Source organism: Glossina fuscipes, unplaced genomic scaffold, assembly GCF_014805625.2.
Source record: "Glossina fuscipes isolate IAEA_lab_2018 unplaced genomic scaffold, Yale_Gfus_2 28, whole genome shotgun sequence".
NCBI lineage: Eukaryota > Metazoa > Arthropoda > Insecta > Diptera > Glossinidae > Glossina > Glossina fuscipes.
In genome coordinates this window covers 2,824,431-2,850,316 of record NW_023998423.1, presented here as the reverse complement: position 1 = coordinate 2,850,316, position 25,886 = coordinate 2,824,431, and the positions used below count along the sequence as shown (strand labels likewise).

General features: G+C 35.0%; 4 protein-coding genes across 12 annotated transcripts in view; 3 read left to right on the top strand and 1 right to left on the bottom strand.

The window, feature by feature from the left end:
- The window catches only part of LOC119636698, a 43,166-nt gene extending 38,086 nt beyond the window's left edge, over positions 1-5,080 (bottom strand). For 8 of the 9 annotated variants that reach the window (XM_038032244.1, XM_038032248.1, XM_038032245.1 and 5 more), the window contains exon 1: positions 4,657-5,080. In XM_038032244.1, the coding sequence (XP_037888172.1) occupies positions 4,657-4,882 (226 nt within the window). In that variant the 5' untranslated portion in view covers positions 4,883-5,080. The remainder of the gene's footprint in view (positions 1-4,656) is intronic. The other variant, XM_038032246.1, reaches the window with a different exon arrangement.
- Positions 5,081-7,440: 2,360 nt separating this feature from the next.
- On the top strand, positions 7,441-10,194 carry LOC119636281. The gene is made up of 4 exons (XM_038031583.1): positions 7,441-8,608; positions 8,663-8,949; positions 9,001-9,233; positions 9,294-10,194. The coding sequence occupies exons 1-4, from the start codon at positions 7,441-7,443 to the stop codon at positions 10,192-10,194; spliced, it is 2,589 nt and encodes an 862-aa protein (XP_037887511.1).
- A 2,438-nt stretch (positions 10,195-12,632) lies between these two features.
- Positions 12,633-15,417, top strand: LOC119636280. The gene is made up of 4 exons (XM_038031582.1): positions 12,633-13,797; positions 13,857-14,143; positions 14,217-14,449; positions 14,517-15,417. Exons 1-4 carry the CDS (start codon positions 12,633-12,635, stop codon positions 15,415-15,417), a joined length of 2,586 nt encoding a protein of 861 aa, XP_037887510.1.
- A 208-nt stretch (positions 15,418-15,625) lies between these two features.
- LOC119636774 lies at positions 15,626-16,459 on the top strand. Its single transcript, XM_038032375.1, has 3 exons — positions 15,626-15,727; positions 15,791-15,969; positions 16,038-16,459. The coding sequence occupies exons 1-3, from the start codon at positions 15,667-15,669 to the stop codon at positions 16,344-16,346; spliced, it is 549 nt and encodes a 182-aa protein (XP_037888303.1). The 5' UTR covers positions 15,626-15,666; the 3' UTR covers positions 16,347-16,459.
- The last annotated feature ends 9,427 nt before the right edge of the window (positions 16,460-25,886 follow it).

The window sequence follows — 25,886 nt, the reverse complement described above, 5'->3', positions numbered from 1 at the left end:
TGCCTAAATCGGTTTTCCGCCTCACCACCTCGGTTAAAAAATCAAAGGGAAGAATTAAAAGAAACCATTAGCAGACCATCACGCAAATTGCAACTTGACTACAGTGGATATATTTACCACATAATGGCTCATTAAGGAATTCTAAAATTTATTTAATGTTTCTTTTTCATCTTTTCGAAATATTAAGCTGTTCAGCCAAATTGAATTTTTCATTTTCAGTTCAATTAGTCTTGGAAGTTAGTGATTGCGGACATACAGGTTACTGTGCATATCTAAAAGTCATCATTATAAGTTACACCGCTTGTGGTGCAGGAGTTTGCGCGGACGTGTGCAACACGCAGAAGGGCTTAAGACATATCCACCCTTTAGTGTGCCACATTCTAATCCTGTACGTCCGTCCGTCTGATGTCTCTTCATGTATTTTTGAAATATTTTGATAAAAAATTTGGCACACAAGGACATACGGCCCGGATCAGTTCACTTTTTCTTATTTTCAAAAGTCGTTGTATAAAGAAAAATAGCAATTTCCACGTTCGAAATAGGTATGAAAGTTTCGGTTCGGCTGAGGTAATTTGTTTTAAAACCCTCTCATGTAAACGTTCCTACGAAAACGGAATATTGATTTGGTAAAAAGGTGTAATTTTCAGCACTTTATGGTAAAAATTACTTCACAATAGTAAATTGATAAACAAATCAATCTTACCGGGATTCTTAGGAAACGTAAGACCTCATATGCCGAAAAGGCCCAATTGATAATGTTTTATGACGTAGGTTTGCTCATGATAGTAATTTGACATAAAAATTAAGTGGGTCAAATGTGAACCGCATGGGCCTTTCTCTTGGACCCCAGTGCATACAAAATGTTTCATAATTAATTCAACTTTTAAATTATTTATGAATATTGATGTATAGTAAGTAGCAAGTTAGCAGAAACATGACTGTACAGAATTTGGATTACGAAGGCCTATATTTTAGATCCTATACATTTAGATCCTATAACATCTATAACGGTTATCATGGAAAGATGCCTCTTTAGGAGGCAAATTAAGTTTGCTTAATTTGGAGCACGTTATGTGATGCTGTAGCCATCCAATACAACAAACAAACAATTTGTCATTTTCGGAGGAGTGATACCAAAAGGAGTGAGTGGTGGTCTAGGATGTCTAACGGTCGACCTTGCCCGACTATAATATTCTTAAATGTTTTGATACGATTTAGCTACGTTACTTTATACTGGCGAAACAAAAAGGGGTGTAAGGCTTCATAAAATGTGGCAAGAATAATTATAAAAATAATGATAAAAATGATTTGAAAAGTTCGCGCGTAACTATGGAAATACCTATTGGAATAATTTTTAATGAAATATGTATTCAAATATTGGAAGCAATAATTTTACTTCCTATGCATATTTACAGAGAAACTTTTGATTTTAATTACACTCTATTTTGGGAACTTATTAATAAATGTAATTTTTGAGGTTATGATTTTTGAAGTTGTAGATTAAACCTTTAGTCCATCCATCCATCAGATTTTAAACAGAGAAGAAGAAGAAGAAACAAAGATACAGATGGATAGACTTATTCGAAGGAGAACTTTGTTACGCTAACGCTTTCCCACGGGACTACTTATCATAAGGAGTAATACAATATAATATATTGTACACAATAGATCTTATAGGTAGCGGTCCAGGTTACGCACATAATGATAATAAATATAATTTGCTTATTTTTTGAATGGATAGTTGAGAGAGTTTATCATATTTTAAAAGTTCATGCTGGTGACTTTTGCGATAAACAATAGGCCTTTGATATGCATATACCACCTGGAAAGCAAATGAAATTCTGCAAATTGCTTGCTCCGGCTTCATTTGGTTTGGTGGTCTTATACCGAAGAGTTCGCATCTACCAGAGACGTTCGAACTTGTCAAGCAAACAATGATGTTAGAAAGGATATCAGGTTTTGTTTAAACTGACCATACCTCCGCCTAATTAGGTGACGTCTTTTCAAAGCCATTTTCGTTCACAAACTAATTTTCGAAGGAGGAAAGTAAACACTTTTTAGGTAAGGAACATTAGCGACAGGCCAACTTCCTTATTACACCCGACTGGAGTTCACTAGTTGGCCCACTAGCTCATGATACCCACAATAGGGTACGAACAGATTTGAGAAAAAGACGTAAATTATCAATTCTTGGCAAAGGTCACGGTTCTAATATTGTTGACATTCAAGGCGAACCTGATGAAATTGATAATAAAAGCTAGGGCGAACTGCTAAAGACAAATTGTGTGAGTCACAATTTTGAGATCATAATTCCGACTGCGCGAAACGAACGAATGAAACTCCCAAAAAAAAAAAACGGTAGAAATGGCTGAGCTGACTCCGTTATTAGCGCTTATTAATAATATGCTCATTTTCTAGGAATGTCATATAATAATGCCATGGATGTAAGCATAGCACACACACATTTTCATAACAGACACATGACGACTGTTCTGCGAATAAAACTATTGTGTTGTGCATTTTTGTCTTCAAAAATTCTGGTCACCTTGGATATGTCAGTCATATATGAGGCCACTTAAGCAACAAATTTTGTGCTCTAAAAAATAGAATTAAACCTCTCCTACTTAGCAAGGCAAATCATCTTCCCTTGATTCGCTTGATTCTTAGAAGAAGAACAAGAAAAAGATGGGATATGGAGTTGGCTTTTATCAAATTTTCTGTTGACATCTGCGTTGGTTTGTAGATTCTTGAAAAAAATATTACGAAACAAATCAAGACATTACTAAAACAATTCAGAATCTTAAGCTACTACCCGCGATTTCTGTGCTTCACAATAGTCCTAGGTACAGAATGGCATGGTTAACGGGTTTTGATCCGAGAGCGTTGCTTTAGTATGGTTTAAACGCCTCTTCCAAATCCCTATTCACAAGCACATCAATGCTACTAATTGCTAGAACTTCTTATGTCCTATTATAAGATCTGCATAAGGCATTCTGATAAATTTCAGATCACTTATACTTGACTTGACTTCAGGACGAAATTTCTTTTCGATAGAAGAACACAATAGACGAAATTTTCCCATTCTTCGCACATTTTCTTCCTTTGATCAGCTAGTCAGAGGATGTCGCCTATATGTGTTGTTTTCTAGGAGAAATACACTTCAAGATTCTTTATTTACAATCAATTTGTTTAAGGGTAGGACTATTTATATTTTACTTGGGCAATACACTCGACTTCTCATCTCTAATATTCGTTTTCGACTCAAATGTTCCTGTCCGACTGAGCCTGCCTTTCGCAAATAGTCTATTTATATACATTTTTACAAGCATATTACTATTACCTAAGTTCATGGCGTCATTTTTAATCCGATAACCTATTTTTTTACTAAACGTTTTCTTCGGTCGGCAGCTGCAAAACGCGCCACGAATGTGCACTTGGGTTTTCCCTGTCTAGGAAATTTATTATTTGGAAAATCCATTAGGAATTGGAACTGAACTTGGGTTTTTCGTAGCACTATGAATAGCAAATGCCGCGTATTTTAATTTCGAGCTACGGCCATCAGATAAAGACTTTTTTGCTAAATTTTAGCATTCTATCTTAATTTTTATAGTTGGGGTTGTTTCAACAACGGATGCCGAGCAAATGGACAAGAGGCAAGTGGTAGAAGGCAGGTGGCGTATGGACGGACAGACAGAGGGGAAGGTAGGCAAATGGGTGCATTGGCAAACGCATGGCGTAGCATACATGCATGGGGCGACAGAATGACTTAAGAACTAATGAATAAACTCCCGAAATGTGGGGAAATGTGGTTTAATGTACGGGCGCGATTGCCCCGGCTCGGAAGGAAAACAGAATACACAAGTAGCAAGTAAGGATCGAATGGGGCAACGAGCCAACAGGCATACGGATTGACAGATCGACCAGAATTGAGCTCTGCTCTGCTCAACAGAAAAGTTTACTTCTTGAAGTCTATGTTGCTAAGGAAGAAAAAATCTACTATACGCTCATCATTCAAGTGTTGATAGTGGATAAAAGAACCCAATAATTCGCGCTGACTATTTTGATATTTGACGAGAGATGCCTATCGACGATAATAATAGTGACAAAATCATTTCTAATCTCAATTTATGAGTAACGTTCAACACCATTCATTCTTAAGTATGCGGCATTACCGCTCATTACCCTTAGTAATCATTTACAGTTCCCAGACTTTCTTACTTGTACGTACATTGACACACATACATGCGTCTTAGCGTACAATGTTTACATGAATATGTCAACCACATATTTTCTCAACAACTGCATTTGATATTAAAAGAAAAACAACGCCAGCATTAAAAAAAAAAAAAAAAAATGAAAAAATCAAAGAAAATATTCACGACAAAGCTCACTAACTAGCGAAAAGAAGGAATGGCAAGAAACTTCCGCTACGAATGTGTAAATATATAAGAAATCTGTGTTTCTTTCAGTTTTCTTATCTTTTCGTTTTTTCCATTCCCGTTCAACAAATATCCCATAAATTATATTTTACGCCTTTACCTTATCATTGAGGCTTTTTTTTTTTTTTTGTATTTTCATTTTTGCAATCTTCTTAACTGCACTCAGATCTTGGATTGTTGTAGATTGAGAAAGATTATCTTATCTATTGAAACTTACACCAAAACACCGCAACATAATCCTTATCGTTTAAAAGCTTTTCCAATTGCTTAGCATTAACTTCTTCGATAACGGCTTCTGGCTCAAGTGGCGGTGGAGGCGGTGCGCTGGCTGCATTATTTTGTGAACCTTTCTTATTAGCGCACTCGACTGTGTCGGGATAACTCGATAGCACAAAGAACGTCGAAACGAGGAAAGTTAAAAATTTTAAACGCGAATAATGCATTTTTGAATACAAAAACACATTCAATTCAATTTTCTTTACTATTTAGCTCGCGCGTACATACATAGGCAGATGTATTTAATGAAAATTATTCGATTTAAAAGAGCCGCAGACACGCACACGCACACTGTTTGCGAATATTGTGGGAACGCAAAGTGGCGAAAAATAAAATATTAGAAATAAAATCCGAAAGAAAAGAAACTAAAATTAGAGACAAAAAAAAAAAAGAAACAAATTAAAAAAGAAGAAAATTAAAGAAAGATACGAAGCGATAGAGAAGAACGTATGAAAATCGTTTTATGTGAGAAAAGAATTTCACTGAAATTTTTTTCTGTTTTTCGTCTTTGGCTGTAGCCAGCACAACCGTAAAAAAAAAAATTATATCATAATATTTTTTTTATTTTTTTTTTTTTTTTTAAATTTTTTTTTTTTTTTTTTTAAATGTATTTTTAAATCGTTCACTTTTTTCGTTAAGGTTGAATTTATTATAATTCCTTTTTTTTTTTAATTTAAATGTTTTTTAAAATTATGTTAAAATAAAATTTTCGATTTTTCACTTGCTTTAGAGCACTGTGTAGCTGCTTCCTTGCTGTTGTTACTGGTGTTGTATGTATGTGTATATATATATATATATATATATATATATGTATGTATATATATATATGTATGTAGATATGTATATATATAAATATATATATATATATATATTCTTTTATTTATAGAACTTGGAAAATCTCTATTAATGAATTTCCGCGGACTGCTTGAATTTCGTTTCTTTCGTTCACTTTTCTTCTTTCCTTTTATCTTGTGCCTCGCGTTACTTATTATTTTCGGTCTGTTTTTTTTTGTTCTTTTTTGTCCTACTCCGTGCAGAGGTCCGCTGGCAACTGATCTTTGAAAAGGTGAGACCACATCGGTGGCTATTCATTCAGCTTTTCAAAGCTTTTTGAGACAAAAATTTCGAACAGAAAGTTGTCTTTAGTTTGTTTTATTTTTGCTTTTTGTAATTTCTTCCAAAGCATGCGCCGATATTTCTTTTTCCAAATTTCTTAAAGAGAAGATCATTTGGAGGTGAAGGTGATCAACTTAGAGAAAATGATTTTGTTTACAAACAAAGAAACGCGTATATATACCAAAACGTTGAAATTAACAGAACAAGAATTGAGGTTAAAAAGATGCTTCAAGAAAATAGAGAAATCAACAAAATAGAGGAAATGATCAGGTTAATACGAATTTTTGATTCCTCTTACGTATACAATAAAAACGCTATCTAGATAGGTCTTCTTAGCCTGAAGACAAATGTAAAGGATCTCATATACACTCTCTCTTTCTTTCTCTATCTCTCTCTCTCTCTCTCTCTCTCTCTCTCTCTCTCTCTCTACTTATTATATATTTGCATAATAAAAATTATTTTTATTAATCTTTTAGCCTGCGAAATAAATTCTAAGACCAAAATTTTAAAGCACTAGCATCCGTTATATAGGGAGTAATCGAAATAGTGAACCGTTCCAAACGATATTCAATACCGATTACCCTAGGGTAATAGCACGTCAGTGTACCAAATTTGATCAAAATGTCTGAAAAATTGCGACTTACAGCTTGAACACAAATTTATATGTACAGACATCGGAGGGACAGACAGGATTAGATCGATACAGAATATGATTCTGAATCAATCGGCAAAACAAAAGGTGGGCCTATCGCAAGTCCATCTACTTCTACGTACGTCCGTACTAACTCTATATACTCTGTATCACAAACGGTGGAGGGTATTAAAAGCACACCCTTTCCCCCGGATTATCGAAACAATTATTCTCTACAAAATTAGTTGCGCAATGTTTTTCTTCCGCAACAATACACGCGATATAGTCCACGTTAGCGTAAATTTTGTGGGACTTTTTAGAGTCAACGGCCCTCGTAATTGCTTCTTGGACCTGTTCCATATTCTAATGAAACGTTCCCCTCAAGGAAAGTTTGTATTTTGGAAAGATACTCAGACGAAGGTAAATCAGGCGAATATTGGAAGTCTTAAAGTACCCAGGCCTGTTTTTACGCACATAATTAAACGAATAGAGGGTATCTTGTAAGGTGGGGCATAATCGATCATCGCCGGACGGTATTCACCAGCAAAATTCACAAATTCGTATCAAAAGCCATATAAACAGCTTAAACTAATCAAATGAGCTCCTCCGCCGTTAATTGCAAAACTTCACGTATAACAACAAGTACGAAGTCATTCGTCTCAGAAGAGATTGTTTACAATTTTTGTTAGCTAAGCTTGAAAATTACAAAAGAACTGTTTTTCGCTCATAAACGAACTAATAAGATGAGTGGATTCCCCAAATCCCAACGGAATCTACTTTCCTATTTGCTTGAAATATTTTCAATTTAAAGTTTTTTAAATCCTTGCCTCGACAATCAAAAAAAAAAAAAAAAAACCACAAAAAAGTAAAATAAAAAATTTCAGTACGAATGAAGTTGCAGTACCTTAAATATATTTTTCCAATTTAAATATTAAAAAAATTTAATATCTTTGAAAATACTTTGAAAAAGGGACAAATATGTCAACGTCAAATACAGCAAAAGTGCCACGCACCAAAGATCGCCGAAAAACTTCGGCGAAAGATTCAAAGTTTCAAAGCCTTTCAGTTAATCTCGAAACAATCGAGAGCCTTCTGCTCTTATTCGATTCGGAAGAGGAGAATGTGGTAACAAGCGTTTTAAGACATTTAACAGAATTCGTACGTAGAAGTGATAGTAATGTTGATACACTGAGGGAAAAAAATGTCTTAAATGCATTAAAGCGTAAAGAGTTTTATCGTCATTTGGAAAACACGATGATCAAGCGATTGACATTGTGTTTGGCTACCGCCATCATTGAAAGCGCGAGTAAACTGCAAGAATTAGGAAGCGCCGAGAATTTGGAAATAATTGAAATGTGTTTAACGTTTTACGATTATGAGAAGGATGACATCTGCTTAGAATATCTTACAGTGATTATAAATAATTGCGTAGATGATACTCAGGGAGCGAACGTTCTATTAAAAGATGAAGAATTTATTGATAAATTTTTCGAAGTAGTTTCTAATACCAATAATCCAGACACGGAATTACACTCATTCCAGATACTCGAGAAATTTTTATGCACTCTAGGTCAGAATGAGCTGAAAGAGCTTTTTGCGAAACCATCGTTCCCCATTAATCGATTGCTTTGCGATTTGACCTGCGAATTCCTCGAGATACGCATAGCAGCCTTATGCGTTATTGAGCTATTAATCAATGATACAAGCGAGAAAAGTCCTTTCTCTTTAGACAACCCTACTAATCTTGCCCTGGGCCAGTTAACTAAAATGTACTGTGAAAATCTAATGCCGAATCAGTTAGAAAAACTGATTGATGTCTTGGCGGCCGCCATACGTAACGAGCACATGGCTATTTTGTTTTTCGAATTGAATTTATTTGATCGCTTTCTCGCTCATCTAAATGAGGACGAAAACGCGAAAAACAAATGCTATTCATTAATGGTCATAGCTGAAGCAGCCAAATATCCGAGGTATCTAGAACGTTTAGTGCAATATCAAGCAACTGAAAAACTCCTCATTTGCTTGATATATGTGGACTTAGCTGGGACTCATATCTTATTGGGCTTAAATCGCTTAATAAAATCGGCTGATGCAATCAAAAGGATATTAGAAGTATACGATGAAGGTTTAATAGAAAAGCTCTTAAGTAAGTATGGCTTCGGGAACAAGCAAATACTCTTCAACATGTGCGTGTTTGCAGGAATTTTGCCCGACTCTGTTTCGATAAAGCTAAAAGCTCGTGAACAAGCAGCTGAGTTCTTAGGCCAACTTTTAACAGTAGCATATCACAAAACCGCTTCGAAAGTCATGGATCTGCGTCTACCGGATATAATGGCTTATATTTTCGGTCAGCCGTCAGAATGGCAGTCGATAGATTTCTATGCGTCGTTATTAGCGATAATTGAAAGCTTGGCGAGGAATACGGACTATCGTGAACAACTATGCGATTGCGAACCGTTAACCATAAGCATAGCTAAGCTCTTAAAAGTAAGCCCCCAAACTAGGATTTATTATTGGAATTTAACCACTTTTTTTTAGAATTCTTTTAATACTTCGATATTGGTGAGCACTATCTTTCGTACTTTGTGTTGTTTGGTGGACGAGGCGCCAGCACGCAAAGCTTTATTAGCTAATGGCATAACGGCTTCCATTAACCGAGGTCTAAAATCCTTGGCCAATTTGGTTAAAACTTCTGTGACAAATTTTATTATTCAAACCACACGTTTCTACGAATTTATTTGCGCTTACATAGAAAATGGAGTATTGGAGACGTAAGTTTATTACTAACATTTACAGATTCATTTTCTTTTCATCAAGTTTCCTCCCGCAAGTCTTGTTATGCATCAGAAGCACTCTTTCTGTGTACCCACTTGGAATACAGCCATAGAGAGTGTTTTATTTAAGGACCCGACTCTGAAATTTTGCATACGCCATCACTTAGGATTTACCGATGTGACGGTAGGACATGATTTTTATGTGTCTAAAAAGAAATTTGATGATTTCCGTGAGTTAAAAGCAATATTAAAAGATGAGGTCTCCCCATTAGTGCCGATATTGGTCGTCAATTTTAACCGATGTGAAGATGATCCGGATTTTGTAGTTACGATACCACGTCAATCGCTACTTCCTGAGGAGATAGCGACAGGCTCGATCTGCTATTGTCGTCGTCCAGCGGATCCTTTCTTACCGCAATATCTAAAAGAAATTAACGATACTTTCGAACTGTACGGTTTAGCTGCGAATCCATCTAAGATGAAACGCTGCATTGATTTTGACAGCTTAGCGAAGCGAGCAAAAATTATTGCAGAATTAGTGGCACGTAACTTGGGCAATGATTTAAAAATACTCGATTTAAATACTCATGAGGAGTGTTCCCATCACGTAGTCAATTGTCATTTGAGAGCCTTAGCCCGGGAAGCTCATACCACAATTTTACCATTAGGACGCTTACGCAGCGGTTGTCAATTTGAAAGAGCCTTACTTTTCAAGGTATTAGCCGATCAGTTGGGCTTACCCTGCACTTTGCAACGCAGCGTGGATGGACGCATGCTTTTCAACGAGTTGCCGTTGCCTTTAGAAACTGAAGGCGATCATCAGTGCAGCCTAGAAACTTTGCAATTTATGCCCTGGAGTATGCTAAGACCCACTCACGTTATTGATCTTATGTACAACGTAGGCGATATGTATCCCGTGCAAAGTCGTCAAGCTTTGCAGTATTTGAAATTATATTGAAGGCGAGCGCGTGGATTCGACATAATTTTTTTTGTTTGCTAAATTGTCACATTTTATAAAAAATACACGTTTATCAAAAATTTTTATATTTGGCAACCTACGAGACAGGCTTGTATGCGCAAGTGCTAAAAAATTGACATCTCGTAGTTGGCATACGTTAAGAAATTTTGTCTTCAAAAACGGAAAAAGAGCAATTTTTTGTTTGTGAGTGGATAAAAGCTGTGTATGTCATCTTTTAATACATATACGTGCATATATAATATATGTATGTATAAAAGAAATCAGGCTTATATATATAAAATGTCTATCTAATGCGAGTAACTATTTTCTCTTGCGCTTAAGCTTTTGCTTTCAATATGTGGCTGCATTTAAATTTCAAACGGTTGCATAGGGATCTTAACGAGTTGTGTGTGAATTGTATATGAAAGTTAATTGCTACGAAAACTGGGATTTTTGTAGCAGCTTTTGAGACTCATATAAAAAAAATTGGAATTCTTTCCGTTGCCTATAAATTTCGTGTGAGAAATAAGTTTTCAAGTGTTTATCGTAGTTTTACTTTTATTTATGTTTAAGACTTTGGAAAATTATCAAAACGGGATTTATATGCATAAATATTAATAATCTTTTGTTTTAATGAAAAAATGTCTTCTGTTTTAAACAAAACGTTTGCCTGTATTAAGCACCCAAAGACTGATTCATATTGGATTTGTCTTTCGTACACGTATCAAGGCGCATAATTCCGAATTAATTTGCTTCGGGGGCTCTGTCTATTCATCTGTCTTCTGCTTTTTCTTTCTCTTTATGGTCGGTTAAAATCACGATTACTACGCCGGAACTTTATCTAGGTCCGTAAATTTGCTCTGAAATTTTTAGTTTATCCGCTGTACTTCTTACTTCACTTCACTTTCAAGGCAGCATTCCTTTAAAGCTGCAACACTGACTTTAACAGAGAAAATAAAAATTTTAGCGGAAAAATGGCATAAGATTATCGATCAAAATAGAAAAAGTTTTTTTTAAATATTTTTTTTTTAATACATATTCAATTTATATATTTAATTAACAATCTATCCAAAAGTATAATAAGCAAATCTTACGAAAAGGTGAGAAAAGCAATAGAGATATGCAGGTATGATGTTTAAATAAAATTTTTTTTTTCTGGGAAATGTCTTTATTTGCAATCTATTTACAATTAAATATTTATACCACGGCATTAACAATAAGGCAAAGACTTGTAGGTTGATACTTTTCAACTCTTTAAATTTTAAACTGATTGTTCCCTGCAATTGTGCTGAAAGATACTCTTGTATAAAATGCCTTTACTATTTAAATTAAAGGTGAGAGCATTAGTCAACAAAGTCTTCTGGTTTTTCACGTCAAGTTATTGGCGCTTACCTTTCGCAAGATCGTTCCTTGTTAATCTTTTGCCAATGTGCAAGCCAAGATAGATAGTTGTCAGTCAAGACGTTATTGCGACTCGAAAAAAAAAAAATTCTTTCATCACAGGCACTCTTATTTGAACGTAATATGCGAAACTTTTGTCGCCATATATTTGGACATTTCATTTGTTCACGCAAAGCAACACTTTTTTTAGATAAATTTGAACGATAGAAAAATTAAAACATTGTCAGCTACTTCGATATCTGATGTGAAAATTATAGAGATCAGTGAACTTTAAACACTTCCCCGGGGCATTCTACCTTCAATTTCTCACATGCTGGGTCGGTCACATTCAACTTTAACCAGGAAATGTCCGTTTTCTAATAGCGTGAATTAATATAGTAGCAAATACAAGGAGCCGGGCCTGGTACTGGTGCACCAAATTTCATCGTGATGTCTTAAAAATTGTGGCCTGTAAGTAAGGCAAGTAATTAAGAAAACAAAAAAGAAGATGGACGGAAATAAAAAGGTGGAACTATCCCAAGCCATTCTGGGTATTGTATATATCCAGAGCGAAACTTTTAACGCGAATCAGTTTCTTGGTAGAATGTGTTGAAATAACAATTAAAAGAAGCAAGCTGTTGGTTTTCGAAGTAGTAGGTGCGAAGCTTCGTTGCGCTTTGCCGTCATGCTCTACCCAATATATCGAAATATTCCCAACATCTTGAAGTTAACAAAATACTTTACCTTTCATTAAAACGCCAATTTACGTAGCGAACGGTCCCTGCGTTATACGCCTGGCGAGGGTACTCGTCAATGACTACTAATTGGTTAATGGGAAAACGCCACAAACTTTTTCCTTTACATAATTTTTAGTTCCTAGATTGAATCTACTTTCTTGTTTCGGTTGAATACTTTCTATTTACATTTTTTCGAAGCCTTGCATTTTTAATCAAAGAGATGAAAACGAATTTCATTACGCTTAAAGCAATAGTATTTTTAATAAATTTTCATCACCTTAAGCAAAAAAAATAATAAAAATCTTCGAACGAGAAATAAATATGTCAAAGTCGGGGCAAATATTACGCTCCGTTCACACTTATAAAGATCGTCGAAAGTCGAGAGAGGCTAGTTTTCACGGCCTTACCATTAGTCTGGGAACTATTGAAACTCTTGTCCTTCTATTCAATTCGGACGAGGACATTGTTCTGGCAATGGTTTTAAAACATCTAACGGAGTTCGTGCGCAAAAATGAGACGAATATTGAATCGTTGAAAGAAAAGAATGTTTTAAATGCACTGAAGCTTAAGGAGTTTTATCGCGATTCGACGAGCACCACAATCAAGCGTCTGGCTTTATATGTGGCGACTGCAATTATCGAAAGCTCGAACACATTGCAGGAACTGGAAAGCTCCGAGAATTTGGAAATTATCGAATTGTGTTTAAAATTTTATGGCTGTGAAGATGACGATATCTGCTTAGAATACCTTAGCGTGATGTTCAACAGTTGCATAGATGATCCGCAGGGGGCGAAGCTTCTATTAACAGAAGTATTTATTGATAAATTTTTCGACGTAGTTTCCAATACCAATAATCCAGATACGGGATTACATTCGTTTCAAATATTGGAGAAACTATTGTGGATTTTAGGTCTGAACGACTTGAAAGGTTTCTTCGCGAAACCATCATTTCCCATAAATAGGTTGCTTTGTGACTTAACCAATGACTTCATTGAAATACGTATAGCAGCGTTAAATGTTATTGAATTACTGATCACTGATACAAGTGAGACGAATCCTTTTGCTTCCAATGATCGTATTATTCACGCATTGCAACAATTAACTAAAATGTATTGTGAAGACTTAATGCTGACTCATTTTGAAAAACTGATTGATGTCTTGGCAGCCGCGATACGTAACGAGAATATGGCTCTTTTGTTCTTCGAACTGAATTTATTTGATAGCTTTCTTGTGCATCTGAACCAACATATGTTAGCGAAATACAAATGTTACTCATTAATGATAATAGCTGAAGCAGCTAAATATCCGAAATTTCTAGAACGCTTAGTGCAGGCTGAAGCTACCGACAAATTCTTGATTTGTTTAATATACGAAGATTTAGTTGGGCCTCACATCTTATTGGGTTTAAACCGTTTAATCAAGTCTTCTGGTGCACTTAAAAGGATATTGGAAGCTTATGACGAGAATTTATTAGAAAAACTTTTGAGTGCGTATATTGAGTACATCTCACAAAATCAAGGTTCTTTCATTTTTAGATATTTCCAGAAATTTTGACAGATTCTGTTACAATAAAGATAAAGGCTCGGGAACAAGCAGCCGAGTTCTTGGGTCAGCTTTTGACAATAGCTTATCACAAAACCGCTTCGCGTCTAATGGAATTACGAGTACCTGATATAATGGCTACCATTTTCGGACAGCCCTCGGAGTGGCAATCAATAGATTACTATTTGTCCCTGTTATGCATAATTGAAAGTCTGGCCCAAAATGCGGACTACCGTGAAGAATTATGTGCTTGCGAGTCCTTAACCACGAATATCGCCAATCTGCTAATGGTGGGTTCTGCTCGGGTCATTAATAACATCGGATACTTTGGATATGTTTTCAATAATTTTAGTTTCTTTCTAGAATTCGTTCAATACTTTGATCTTGGTGAGCAGTATCTTTCGTACTTTGTGTTGCTTGGTGGATGAAGATGTATCGCGTGAGATTTTATTACATAATTATATTTCGGCTTCCGTTAAGCGAGGTTTAAAGTGCTCGACCACTTTGGTTAAAACTTCTGTTACGAATTTTATTATGCAGACCTCACGTTTTCCGGAATTTGTTTCCGATTATATAGAAAATGGTGTGTTGGAAACGTAAGTTTTTTCGCGTCAGGTTCGTGGATTGATTATATCCTTATTAGATTTTCTCCCATTTTTAAAGCCTTGTTATGCACCAAAAGCATTCGCACAGCGTACCGACTTGGAACACGGCCATAGAAAGCATATTATCTAAAGACCCGACTCTGAAATTTTGTATACGCCATCATTTAGGATTTACTGACACAACGGCTGGACATGATTTTTTTGTATCAAAAAGGAAATTTGACGATTTCCGTGACTTACAAAATATGTTAAAAGATGAAGTCTCTCCCTTAGCACCGATATTAGTAGTCAATTTTAATCGGCCTGAGGACGATCCAAGCTTTTTAATTCAGATACCACGGCAGTCCTTAACTCCTGCCGAAATATTGAAAGGTACTGGTTCATATTGTCGTCGTCCAATGGACACCTTTTTACCGGAATATCTGGAAGAGATTAATGCTATTTTTGAGAAGCAAGGCTTGGCTGTGAATCCTGCTAAAATGAAGCGTTGTATCGATTTCGAAAATGTCGCAAAGCGAGCAAAACTTATTGCGCAATTAGTGTCACAAGTCTTGGGTAATGGTTTGAAAACATTCGATTTAAACAGTGATAAAGAGTGTTCCGATCACATTGTCAAAGCGCATTTGAAAGATTTGGCTCGAGAAACGCATACGACTTTTTTACCGTTAGGACGTCTTCGTAGCGGTTGCCAGTTTGAACGGGCAATACTTTTCAAGGCATTGGCCGATCAAGTTGGCTTGCCATGCACAATGCAAAGCAGTGTGGATGGACGTCTACTATTCAACGAATTGCCATTGCCCTTGGAAATGGAACATGATCCACACTGTAGTCTAGAAAATATGCAATTTACGCCCTGGCGTACGCTAAGGCCCACCCATATTATTGATCTTATGTATAACGTCGGCGATCTCTATCCCGTGCAAAGTCGTCAAGCTTTGCAGTATCTACGACTGTACTAAAACACGGGGGGGTGGATTCTATTTTTTTGCTGAAGATAATTTTTTTTTTTTTATAGCTTACAAGAAATATATATTTTTTGATAAATTTCACATTTGGCAACTCGTACGACGCTCGTGCGCAAAAGCGGAAAAATTGACAATTTGCCTTCTTTTTTTTTTAACCATAATGTAAATAAACACTTTAGCCAGTGAACTTTAGAATATAGCAGAGAAATCATTTACGAAGGGAAAACAAAAAATTTAAAGAAAATGATAAATATGTTCATCTTAAGTATTCTTGCAATAGTTGTGGCTTTAATAAAATTAAACAGTAAGTGACACATACCATGAAGAAATCGTGAAAGATTATTAACAGATTTGTTTGATTGATAAGCTGCTGGCCAATCTCTAACCAATGCCATACACCGTACTCTAGCTGCCCAAGAACGTATCAACGATTTGTGGTGTTACGATTGCAACACCATGGATCAGGGTGATTTATGTGTGGATATATTAAAATTGAATGTGTCGGGATTATTGAAGAAGTGCACCGGCGATGACTTTATATGCATGGTTAGCCAACTTTCTTTTACATCGCCAAAGGACACTTACACATATTTTGCTCTAACAATTTCTAATAGGTAAAGCGATTTTCCTACACCACTAGCACAGAGAATCAGACAAGTGCACCGAAAATGTGGTCTTTAGAGCGTCGATGTACGGGCACCTGTGAATCCGGTTGCATAGTTATTGGAGAACGTACGAAACTATATGCTTGTACTTCCTGCTGCGAATCATCCAAATGCAATGTGGGTAAAGGTTCATCTTCGGCAGTCTTATATTCCCGCATTGAAACTGGTATTGGAACTGTTTTGACCCTATTGGGAGGACTTTTGAATTACTTCACATATCCAAAAATTTACCGATTAGTAAAGATTTTTTATTATTAAACTTATTTTACTTACTATTCTTATGGTTAAAAGTAGTATCAAGTTTTATTTTTGTGGACATTCTATATAAAAATTTTACTTAACTATCGTAACCAGAAAGTTTTTACGTTCGTTAAGAAAAATTTTAATAAAATCACTTTTAATTATATGTAAGGAAAAAGTAACGAAAAAGATTATATTTAAAGTAAAATGATGCGAAAGTAATAAATCGTTTTAAATCCACTGCCCATTATACTAAACTATATTAACTGCGTTTTTGAATTTTTATCAGTTTTGCATTTTTTTTCATGCCCATCATCCTTTGGTGTACTTATTTTGCCAAAACGTTTGCAAACGTTTGCAGTATATATATTCTTGATCATTCATTATCAAATTCTAAATCGATTTAAGCATGTCCGTCTGTGTAATGTCTGTTGTAAATATTTTCCTGGCCCTAAAAATGAAGCTATCGCCTTCAATTTGGCAGAAGCATTGCACGCTCTTGCACGCAGATTGGTATTGCAAATGGGCCGGGTCGGTCGAAGGAGGCGCTCACAGCATCACGTAAACTGTCTCCTCTGTTTTCAAAAGGAAAAAAAATGCTTTTTTACTCATTACTGGTAAACTCAAGCAGATAAATGTTGGTAATGCTGTAGCACCTGTGCAAAAATGGGGAAAATCGGCCACGCCTACCCAATTTTATAGCGTATCAAAGCGCAGAGACAAGTTTCAAAAACCCCACGGAGTTTATGAATTCTTGGCCAGTTTCAAATTCAAAATGTACCTGAACATGTCAACTTGTTCGACTTTTCATCTGTCCGTATGCCCAACTCTGTAGTGTCCCGGTCCCAAAAATGAAGATATCGCCCAAATTTTATGAATAATGTCTCATATTTACTCGAAATCGCGTCACAAGCAATTATGACCCGTTCACCTAATTATGAGCAATCATAACATCTAGCCTGCAATAACTTATACCTTAGTATACCTAAGCACAATAAGCAATTTCTTATGTCATAAATCAAGGGACTTACAGTCAGCCCATTTGCACCTTGGTATAGAACTTTGCAAAGATCATTAAGATGATGATGACGATTACTGTTCGATAAATAAAAACAAGAAAATATACATAAGTAGAGTGTGAAATGCAATAACTAATTGGATCGTCAGCCCAGGGAATGTTGTAATCGTTCAACTATTGTAGATTCACAAAGGCGACTTCTTGGACAGCCGCCGCCGCAAGTCGATCTTACCGTCGACTCGAAGTACGACCATCGCCGCAAACCGCTCCTCCCAAAATGGCATTCGACAAAATTATGACTACGACCACTGTCTTGATTTTGATTGCAGAAGAAGCAACGAGTTATAAACGTGGGCGACCATCATTGGGTTGTGTCCAAAAAAATTACGGAAAATAAACCTAGTCGATCCACGCGTGTGCACTTGTCCTTTAGCATGCACTCGTACATGGAAAGTCGGCCATCAATGTAGGCTTTCGCGGCTAAATTGACATTAGTCCGTTTTTTCACGAGCTTCTTACATTTTCTTTTCTTTACTTCTTTGGACATGATTATCATTATCATCATCATATTTGATCAATTTTTTAATTTTAGAAAAGTTTTGCCCAATGAAGAATTCAAAGTTGGAAAGGTCTTAAAGTACATCGCTAAGAAAACTTGGGAGAGTTATTCCTAAAGAATAAATATCTAATTTGGTTCAGCTGGCTTAGTTCAATGACAGGCTGCGAAATTCCTGGCGAGTGTTAATGTTCATCTTCTTTCGAGATAATAATGACGTCAAAGACCGGAAAGCATGTCTCTATCGCTCACTCTTTAAATATACAAATAAAAATAATTTAGTCATCTTAAATGGCTGCAACAAATAAATCCATACACACACACAAACAACACACAGCCATATACAAAGTAATGAAAGTGTATACAAAAAAATATAATTTTAAATTTACTATTATTCGTGTTGGTGTCGTTGTCGTTGCTATCGTCGTTGTATATGGTTCCAGTTGCTTTTGTGTTATCACTATTATTGCCATGTTATGGCTGTCACCAATATGCTTGCATGCACATAAAATTTCTTTTGACCTGAACACCTGCAAACATACACTTTTAGATCTTTGCATGTATGATGTTAACGCATCCGTTTATATATAAACTTTGATAAATCAAAATGAAAATTGTTAATTTGAAATCAAAGCTAATTTATAAAGCAATTCATGCATACGACAATAAATGGATAAGTATATGTTAGTACCTATATGCAAAAGACAGCACATATTATACATAGGTAAGAATAAAGTCATGAACACATAAATAGCACACGACTTTCACGCAGAAATAATCGAAAAAAGGGATTTATTAAAATACTTGAAAAAAAAAGTGTGAAAAACAATTTTTAACCTGCGCTCCCTCGTTTAACGGATTTATTCACGTGGCGCCTTCTCCGAGTAAGATGTTTTCTGGGATGAGGTCGAAAAGCTGGTTCGATCCGAACCATGTTCAATAGAGTTCGGCCTTGGGCCGAAATATGTCGTTGCGATCTGCAAGTTGAATACAAGAAAACAAAACGGACAGAGGGACAGCCAGACTTAGATCGTTTCAGCAAGTGATCGTGAATAATCGATGGGCTTATCCCAAATTCTGCTACGTTTTGCATAGACCCTCGCAAACTTAATATACTGCAAATGAGGCAGAGTGTAAAAATACAATTGACCAAAAAGGCGTAAATATTTCATTTCAATTTTGCAATGTAAAAATGGTGCAGGGTATGACAACGTTCAGGTATGAATAAATGACTGAGAAAATTGAATTGTATAAGAAAAACAGTCTTAAAAGCATGAAAATTCTTTGGGTATGAATAGACAGCAAAAATGGAAAACAATAGACATAATTTTAACTTTTGCTTTAATGGCTTTGTCCACTAAATTAATTATTAGTTTGGTTAGAAGACTACTTAGCTGCTTCCTTAAGAAAAAGAAATTATTATTAATTGATCAAGGCTTGTTCGTCCGCCAGTCCGCCTCGTGTGTTTGGACGAAATTTGGTGCACCCAAGTGTTTCGAGCCAAAGATGAACCCTATTGAAAACGGTTGTTATTGGACCACATTTCCGATCAATTTCCCTATAACGTCTCGTATTAAATAACTACAGGGCGAATGGCAGGCTGTGACTTGCTTTGATTTACTTATGTTTTGAAATCTTTAGATAAAAATTCATATTTACTCTAACGGTGAAGAAGTGTAAACCATTTATACGTCTATGGCTTTATGCATTCATTATTATTTCTTTCTACATGGTTTATTGGTTATTGCGGTGAGTTTTTATTTAACTCGTATAATGCATGCATGCATGTATTCGAAAACGTTCATATTCTTTCAGTGCAATAACTAATGACAATAACGTACATATATAACAAAGCCATCAAAAGGTGTTGCAAGAACCTCAAGGATGGTGTGACAATATTCTAACAAGCAGACGATTCACAAACTTATAAACCAAAACACAACGGCAGTGATATGCTACAAAGCACACAAACAATCACGGCAGCAATAGAATAAATTCAGAAAATTCATTTCATTCCAAGTTTTGGTTTATTTATTTATTTATTTATTTATTTATATATTTATATTCTTTCTTCGTTTTAAAGGTTCACAACGAATACGATAAAAGCCAAGATGTATATAGATGTGCATGTATGTGTGTGTACATCAGACTAAATTTATTCTTCCCTCTCTTTAGAGTAGAAACTAAAGAAATAATTAAAATAAATACAATTTTTAATATGCCATCGGTTATATAAGTGTTGTTGTCTTTAATAAATTGCATATTTTTCCTGTGTCGAATACATGCGCAATTTCTTCTATGAGAGCTTGCGTATAGCAAGCAAATACAATTTAATATATATTGGGTTTAAGCCGACTAGATTGTGCATTTCAAAAGAAATCTCGTTTTTTCGACTTGGCCCAACTCCATGAAATCATGGATATTAGTTACTATACACATGAAGTGGAACGTAAGGTCGCGAAACATGTGCTTTTCGTCGGATCGAAATAAGAAGAAGAACAACTGAGGTTGGTAGATAGAAAGTTCGCTCTTCTTCTAACTGTTTCCGAGCTTACAGAACCGAATGTTCTTGCCTTGCAAAGCCGGAGAAGCTAGGCGGAGACTTGTAAATAATACCGAAAAGACTGTTTGCACTATGAGAACTAATGCTCAAAAGAGCCATAAAATACCATATACTTATGATAACCGCTAAGTGATCTAAATCCAAATGATTTTAACACTATCCGTCTATTGGTTCGATCTATTGTTGAGAGGCGGGCTATGTTGCTATCCTTGAGGAAATTGCTTAGTTCCTAAATAAAGATTGTGATGAAAAAGGTCTGTGATCCATTTACAGATAAGACCACAAGATATATTACAATTTTCTTGTTAGAAGAGTTAGTGGTTCTATGGCTGTCTGTCAGTTTCAATCCGCCTATGGTGAATAGAAATTTATTTTAACTGTTCCTACTGATTGTGTAGAAACAATATAGATTGACATAGACATGGGTTGAATTTCTTTCCTTATTTCGGTATCTCGGGCAACTATTAAAGTTTGCCTTCTTTTCTGAATCATTATCAAAAATATTTTCAGATATGCAGTTCACCCCAGTTCTTTTATATCGCTTAGGAACTATGACTGAACCTTTGGATTAGATTCAAATCAAAAGTCCAAAGCGATTTGTCGATTGCTATTCCGTTTCATAGAATTTCGAGTCTTTTTGTTTTTTTTTTTTTGTAGTTTAAAAAATAGTTCTTCACTACAAATTCTTAGAAATGGTTCAGAGAAATTAATTTAAACTTGTCCTACTTTGCTTTGGTGGTCATAAAAAAGCGCATGCACATATATCCCAACACGTTTATGTGGACGTGCCTTAGTTAAAATGGTTAGAAATTTAAATGAAATTGAATGAAAACAAAATCTTATGCACACACTTATAACGAGACATTTTGTTATTTGTATGCACACAAAGATATTTAAAATCTTTGGAAAATGCTCGGAACAATTGAATAAAATGTGCATTCAATGAATGAGTCAATCAATAACCAACATACATATAAAAATGTTTTATATACGTATTTCAATGATTTCAATCATTTGTATACCTTACACCGGTTGTAATGCAAGGCTATATTAAGTCTGTCCGGATGTATGTAACACTAAGAAAGACTTGAGAGAAACCCATCTTTTATTAGACCCAAAATTTGTCTGTTCGTCCGTCTGTCCATTTGGTTGTCTCGTGTCCAATCGACAGCTCGCAATTTTTGCGGTACTTTCACGAGTTTGTGTGCACTCACGTATTTTGAGCCAAGGACGAATCCTATTGAAAATGGTTCGAACCAGCTCATTTTTTCGATAACTTCTAAAATAGACCTTTTTTTTTGAAAAAATATGAGAAACTGTGCTAAGCAGAGCGGTGCAGAGTATTCAATAATCGGCCGTGTCCGGCTGCACTGTTTTTACTTGTTTCTCAAAATAAAATATATTCAAAAGTTTATCATTAAATCATGTAGATTTCGATATTTTCATTGGTCTAGAAATTTTCTTAAAATTGTTTTTCGATTATATAAAACAAAAAAAAAAAATAATTAAAACAAAAAACATATAAAATACAAAAAAGAAATTTATTTCAGTTGAAAGTGATATGCAACCGATATTAAAGTATAAATAAGGAATAAGCCTTGAGAGAGATTTCTCTTCCCGACTTCATTTCAATCCATTTCTCTTAGTATTCTTTAAAAGTTTTATAAAAGACTACTTTCTTAATAAATCAAAATAAATATGTCGATACAATTACGATAACGAATGGACTTTGAACTTATCCTTTCTGGGATGGCTGGCTGTAACGGTAAAGTAGGCAAAAGTTCTGTATTATTAAGGTTTCTTTCTTTAGCGGCTAAGGCATGTGGAACATCTAAAAAAGGTAGAAAAAAGGGTATGGACATTACAATTGGGCAAGGGTGAGCATTAGATACCCTGTACCATTTTGCCTAACTCTATTACTCGCGCACATACATTACCTGACGGGATCCAAATTTAGGAAACTTAACGCACTCATAATAACCCCTGTACATGTTGGGGATTTATAAAGGTAGACCTATGTAATCCAAATTTCTCAACTACTACTACGGATTAATTTTCATCATAAAGTATGAGGTCCAAGAATTACCGCTCGAATGGGTTCAAATCCGGTCCACTTAACACTTATGTCAACTTACTGCCTTCAGTAAATTTTATCATAAATCATTAAGAATTAGGCCTTTCTCACATATCAATGTTTACATTTCCTTCTACGAAGTTTTGATCCTGTAGAGAGATGTTGACAAAAAAAGGATTAAGCTTACATTGTTTCAGAGCGAAATGGTCTGCTATAATAGGTTGAATTTTCAAAAGAAAATTGAATGAAAGAATAAAAGAAATATTGAGGAGACTTTCCGATGAAGCTTCGATAGAAGAAGCAAACGAAAGGGCAACCATCCAAGAGCAAAGATTTCATAATTATCATGAAAATTTGTTAAATATAATGCATGACATGTAAAAATGGCGCTATAAAATGCCGATATGTGAATTCCGAATTTCTTCTAAAGATTTCCTGGCCTTCACCATACTTACTAAGCGAGCGCTATTTCTCATGTAAGGGACTCTAGTCAAACCAATTGTTTTCGATTCCATTTGATGAAAGCCGGTTCATAATTAAAGAAAGACATTTCTTAGGGTGGCAGCTTATGCTTATAACGTACATACAGTAAGGGGAGAGAGAGGAGATAATAAAGTCATAAACTTTTGCTGCCTGCTACTACTATAGGCGATAAAAGCTGGCAGTTGGTTTTTAATGTGCACATCTACCGAAACATTTGAAAGAATTGTCTTTGAAAAAAGTACAAACAAAATTCAAATCGGAAACGGAACCAAATCGATTACAAAGAAAATTACATTTACTCTGCATCCTTTATTGAGCTAACTGTTACGAATTATTTTTTTCCAGTGCATAAATATTTATAACGAATTTGATTGTTATCAAAAGATTGAAGTTTATTACATTTTTATTATTATCTCGTCCTTGCATGCAATGACAATTTATGCACCCAAACATACATTTACATTATATGGATATGTCTCTATGTATACTTGATATATACACATAAATGCGCATATATATATATATCATACATATAGATTAGGTGGACAAATAAATTTTTTGCACTGAAATTTGTTGCTTCATAAGACGTACATGACGCTTTCATTTCCTCCAAAATTCCCGGTATACATAGCTTAGGCATTCGCATTTGTATGGCACGGTATTCAGTGTTTGTCAAGCTATCGTTTAGTATACATTAAAGCATCGAGAGCTGAATGTCGTTTAAGGCACTGCATATTATTGTACCCATCACCGAATGGTGGCGGATGTATGCATTTTGTCATTATATTTGCAACACCCTGAAGAATACTTCAGAGACCCCACAAAGTATGTATATTGTCGATTAGCATCAAATTTCGAGTCGATTTAGGCACGTCCGTCTGTTCGTTTCTCCTGGCCGCAAAAATTAACCTATCGCCTTTACATTTTGATAAAAAAATTGCGAGTTCTCGCACGCTGTTCCGCGTACACTGAGACAGCTCCATTTTTCAAAAGCCTTTTCCTTACTACTCATAAATAAGGTAAATGTGCAAAAATTTGAAGGTATATTATGTTAGCAATGCGGTAAGACATGGACAAGAATTGAGCACTTTTACACCCCGAAGAAGCAAGCTTCAAGAACACCATAAAGTATATGAATTCTTGGCCAGTTTCAAATTCGATAAGCACCTAAGCATGTCCGTTTGTTCGTCTGTTCATCTGCCCGTCTGCCCAACTGCATAGTATCGACGAAACATTTTATCTTTCGCAAAAATAAGAATATCGGATACAAATCTGCAAAGAATTTGAAAATGCACCTAAACCAGTCAAAAAATCCACCTAGGGAATAAAACCTGTGAACCCCTATATACGCCATATAAATTTCCTCTTTTATTTTGTTAATAGATAAATTGGCTGAGTCCACCTAGTAAAACCTATTTATTTTTCTCTCTTTCGGCCCTTTTTAGGATAAGGATGATGGGTATAAAATTTTCTTACTTATGTTGTTTTAAACTGGACAAGGACGCGGTTCAAGCTACGGAAAAGATTAAGTTGGCTTGAAGTGAAAATGCACTAGGCTATGAAACAGTTAGAAAGTGCTTTGCGAGATTTTGCGTAAAAAATTTCATTCGCATTCGAAACTACAGAGTTTCCATGTGACGGCATCTCCGTAAGTTACCCGATAAGTGATAATAGGCCATAGATAAGGACTATGAGTATGAATATTACGACTATTAAGCTTTGTAATTAAATTTCAATTATATCAAAATATACGCACAATTTATTTGTAGACCTCATATATATATTATACATGTGTACGTGTTGTGTGCATAGTGCAAGTATTTGTGATAGGTTTTAATGAAGGGAAAAAATGGAAAAATTATAAACTTCAATACAATTTATAGCAATGAGTAAATGAAAGTTGACGACAGTACGTGGATGTGTTGAAGTGACGAGAGAGAAGGGAGGATATGATTATGTAAAAAATATGGTTTATTGTAGACATACTAACATGCGTATACATACATTCACATGGTCGAGAACTATTACTCTTTTCGTCTTAATTCATTTGCTATTTTATAGCATTCAATAATGACTTTAAAGTAATTTGTTTTTTCTTTTAAGAAAAAAAGAACGAAGAAAGCAATTATTTATTAAAATATTTTCAAAAAATTGGAAAAGAATTGCATAAAAAATTTCTTTTTAAATTTGTGAGATTAAAAAGATGCAACAACATACGCATATATAATACCATTGCCATATAAATTTATATATATATATGTTGCGTAGATTTGTCTGCATTATGCGAATAGAAAACTGTATTACTCTCTGACAATTGTCTGGCATTTATTATATTCTTTTCTATTGCCTCTTTAAAATTTCCCTTCTCTTCGTTTGCCGGTATTTATGGTTCATATTTTTTCGATGGCAAAGAGTAATGAAATGCTTGGAAAACAGTTACAGGGGGCAATGGATAAAGTTTATGCAATCTTTGTAACTCTTGAGCTCATAAAATTTAATGCCATTCTCTCTCGCATAATATTAAAAATCACAGAATTTTCAAAGTCACTAAACAGCAATAAGAGCTTGGCAAAAAAGAAAAAAGAAAAGAAGAAAACTTAAAAAAGCCAATGATACAATATTAAAATCCTAAAACGAATGGAATAGGAAGTACAGCAAACAGACACATTAACAGATGTGCAAATACGTTACATTATATATATATATATATATATATATATGTAACTCTCTTTTCCTGTCTGCTTGTCCTAAGTAAGTTGTTTGCAAAAGTGAAAAAGTCATTTAAAATTAAACTAAAGCAAGTAGAAAAAAAACGACTTTTCGGCTTATGGCGTATTAGGGACTCACACACAACTTCTAATAAA